The 3,587-nt window shown below is 34.0% G+C and overlaps 1 protein-coding gene across 1 annotated transcript; it reads left to right on the forward strand.

Moving 5' to 3' along the window:
* The first annotated feature begins 889 nt into the window (after positions 1-889).
* On the forward strand, positions 890-3,282 carry LOC142633897 (nodulin-26-like). The gene is made up of 5 exons (XM_075808155.1): positions 890-1,184; positions 1,303-1,527; positions 1,857-2,054; positions 2,310-2,371; positions 2,514-3,282. Exons 1-5 carry the CDS (start codon positions 999-1,001, stop codon positions 2,719-2,721), a joined length of 879 nt encoding a protein of 292 aa, XP_075664270.1. The 5' UTR covers positions 890-998; the 3' UTR covers positions 2,722-3,282.
* Positions 3,283-3,587: the final 305 nt, after the last annotated feature.

The raw sequence follows: 3,587 nt of genomic DNA on the forward strand, positions 1-3,587 counted from the left end.
GATAGCACATAAACTAACTTCTATCTCCTCAAATAAAAAAATATATTAAATTGTACTATGCTTGTCAGCTTTTAAAAATAAAATAAAAACATGCACACACATACCAAACACACAATTATATATTTTTTCACACATGAAACATGTTATTTAAATTGATACCAAGCATATTTTTTGTTTTATGAATACTGTAAACACGTGTTTTCATATCATTTTTTAAAACTATAGTTTTCACATTATTTTTAACAATGATACTAAAAATCTCCATTTTTTTTTTTTTTTAGGGTTATAAAGACTTACAATACTTAAACCTTCAAAAGGGCTTTACTCTTGAAGGCTTAAGCAAGGCTTAAAAATCTCCAACCAAATGAACCCTAAGTCTCACCATGCCTAACTACTTTAAAACATTAATTTGAAGGGTTGTTGGTGCCAAATAAGGAGGGTCATTTTTTGTTTTGACAAGTAGTTGAGGAGTGTTTGCCAACTTCGTAACAATAAGCCAAAAGGACAGTTTTGGAAAGATCCAAATCCTGTTTAGAAGAGTTTAAAAGGCAAACATTGTCCCTCTCTTCTCACAATCTCTAAACATCACAACTTTCAACCATATAACTTGCATATTTTAAGGTTAAGAGAATAATTTATCCATAATATTTTCACAATATTTTGACAAAAAAATTTTAAATAATAAGTTACTATTAGCTGTTATTAATGAGAAAAATATATATATAATTTTAGTGATAAGTTTAAATTAGAATCAATACTAATTTATCATATTAAATTTATTGTGATAGTATTGTGAAAATGAGAAGCAAGTAAGGGAATCGGTCAATATGGTTGTTTATATCTAAAAATCCACGTCTCCTCCATTCATTTATAAATAGCAGTTGTTCAGTTGGGTATTTGGGCCTAATCCGAATGTGAGCCGAAGCTGAGCAATCTCCCACGCTCGCTCTCATTTGCTCTCTCTCGTCTCATAGCAGCTTCCTTTTGTGTCAAAAGAGATGGCTGAGAATTCAAGAATCAATGACAACCATGGGGTTGTTCTGAATGTTGAGAATGATTGTATTACTCGTGATCGTCCTACCTTAGCCACCAAACCCAACCATGAATCGGGGTCCCGTAACTCTATACCTTCCATGAAAAAGGTGTCTCCTCGTCTGCGTGTCTCTACTGCTTTCATGCAAAAGGTAATTCCTCATCTTCTCCGGGTATTATTTGCCTTCACTCAATATATAATTACTACCATTGTTTGATCTAGAGAAGCGAATTTTTTAACATGAAAAGGAATTTTTCTGTTGATGACAGTTGGTCGCCGAGGTGTTGGCTACGTACATCATGATATTTGCCGGCTGTGCAGCGGTGTTGACGAATTTGAACTACGAAAATGTGGTGGGTTTGGTAGGAATTTCAATGGTTTGGGGGCTGGTTGTGATGGCTCTGGTCTACACTGTTGGTCACGTCTCCGGTGCCCATTTTAACCCAGGAGTGACCATTTCTTTTGCCATTTACAAAAGATTTCCATGGAAGCAGGTACGCCAACCATTACCTTCTCTCTTCGAGTTTGTAGGTGAACAAACTTACCAATACTTGTGCCTATTGGGTGCACGAAATTTCATTGGTACTTTCTTAACAGTTTTCTCAAAGAGATTTGGAGACCAACCAATAGCCAAAACAAGTAGTAATAATAATAATAATTAATTAATTAATTAATTAAATAAGGACATTCCGTGACTGAAAGAACTCAAAATTAATTTACTATTCTATCGTTAATTAAGATCAAAATTATTGCTATATAAATCAAATTTATCTCTCTCTGATTTGATCTTTATTTTTTCCTTTTGTCTAATTTTATCATGTAGGTCCCTGCATATATATTTGCTCAAGTCCTTGGATCAACACTGGCAAGCGGAACCCTTCGGTTAATCTTCAATGGGCACGAAAACCAATTTTTTGGAACAATGCCGGCTGGATCAAACTTGCAGGCTTTTGTGACTGAGTTCATAATCACATTCATCCTCTTGTTTATCATATCCGGTGTTGCCACTGATCCCAGAGCTGTTAGTTGTTCACCTTTACGTTGGTTAAATTTTTCCCTATTGAGTTACCAAACAAATTAGGATTAGCCAGTATGGTTGGCTAATTAAATTTTTTCCTACTAGCTAGTTAGCATATAGCATCAAGAATAATATCAAGAAATCTGCCTAATACATTAAGTTATAACATTAATAAGATTTTAAGCTTAACCATGTTGACAATTACCTATGGCTTGTAATATTTATACCCAATTGAAATATACTCTCTTGTTAATGCAGGTTGGACAGCTTGGTGGGTTTGTTGTTGGGTCTACGGTCCTACTTAACGTATTGTTTGCAGGGTAATAACTTAATCTTATCTGATTGAAATATATCATAAAAATAAATATTTTCACATTAATTTGCACTCTTTTTTTCCTGATTAATGCATATATCTTCATATTAATTATGCTAATGAAATTGGGATCCTACACTGTTTGACAGGCCAATTACAGGAGCATCAATGAATCCAGCAAGAAGCTTGGGACCTGCAATTATACACAACAAATACAAAGGGTTATGGATATACATCATAGCACCCATTCTTGGGGCTATCTCGGGTGTATCGGCCTATAATGTCCTCAGGTTGACCGACAAGCCAGTGCCCGAGATCACCGAGGCTAAATCTTTCCTGACAGAGTCAAAAAATTAACAATTCCAACTGATGAGTGTGAGAATGGGAAGAAATCTTTAATTAGATAAATGGGTTAATTTTCTCCGTTTTTCTTGGAACTTGTTTTGTGATTAATTGCTACGTAGCATGTACTGCTGGGCTTATAGTGCAAGGAGGAAGGAACCACCATTTTAGTCTGTTTTCAGTTACACTATATTATCACTTCATCATCAGTATACACTTTGAAACGAAAGTTTACTATTATTGGTGTCATTTGAATAACTGTGTACCTAGATGACTTCGAACGAGAAGGAAAAGGAAAGTCCTGCACATTATTAACGTGAGGTGGGAAGGGGAAGAGACAAAGTCAGAAGGGGATAAAGGCTGCGTGAATATAAAGTACGTCACCATGTTTATCGTATGGATGATAAATGCTGATGACAAGGCATCCGTGCAAATGACGTTTTTTGGTGGAGAAATGTTAATTGATGTCTTATAGCCATTTGTAATTAATGAATTTTTTTTTTTTTTTACCGGATAAAATTTTACTCTACTCTAATCTAAGTGTATATATGTGAAACTCTCTTTTAGAGACTTGAACTCTGACCTTTACCCCCACACCCTACAAGCACTTATACTTGTGAAGTGATCATTGCACCAAGGGTATGCAGTGATGTAAGAATCATTTTTAAAAGGTTTTTGTAGGAAAAAAAATTAATATTTTAATAGCTTTTTCAATTTCTCATAAAATGATGTGAAAACTTTCTTAAAGCAGTTTATTAACAATTGCCTTAAATACACCTGTTAATATGACATTTATATTAAATAAGAAAAGTTATCGAGTGTCTTAAAGGTATTGGTTTATGAATTATTTCTAGAAACTTTTTATGAGAAAAAAAAAATAC

This window comes from Castanea sativa, chromosome 5 (assembly GCF_040712315.1).
Source record: "Castanea sativa cultivar Marrone di Chiusa Pesio chromosome 5, ASM4071231v1".
NCBI lineage: Eukaryota > Viridiplantae > Streptophyta > Magnoliopsida > Fagales > Fagaceae > Castanea > Castanea sativa.

What these genes read in the sequence shown, in the direction of transcription:
- LOC142633897 (XM_075808155.1), top strand. Translation starts at nt 999, where the DNA reads ATGGCTGAGAATTCAAGAATCAATGACAACCATGGGGTTGTTCTGAAT. An exon ending in CTACTGCTTTCATGCAAAAG is followed by an intron (nt 1,185 to 1,302) that starts GTAATTCCTCAT and finishes TGTTGATGACAG; the next exon opens with TTGGTCGCCGAGGTGTTGGC. An exon ending in AAAGATTTCCATGGAAGCAG is followed by an intron (nt 1,528 to 1,856) that starts GTACGCCAACCA and finishes TTTATCATGTAG; the next exon opens with GTCCCTGCATATATATTTGC.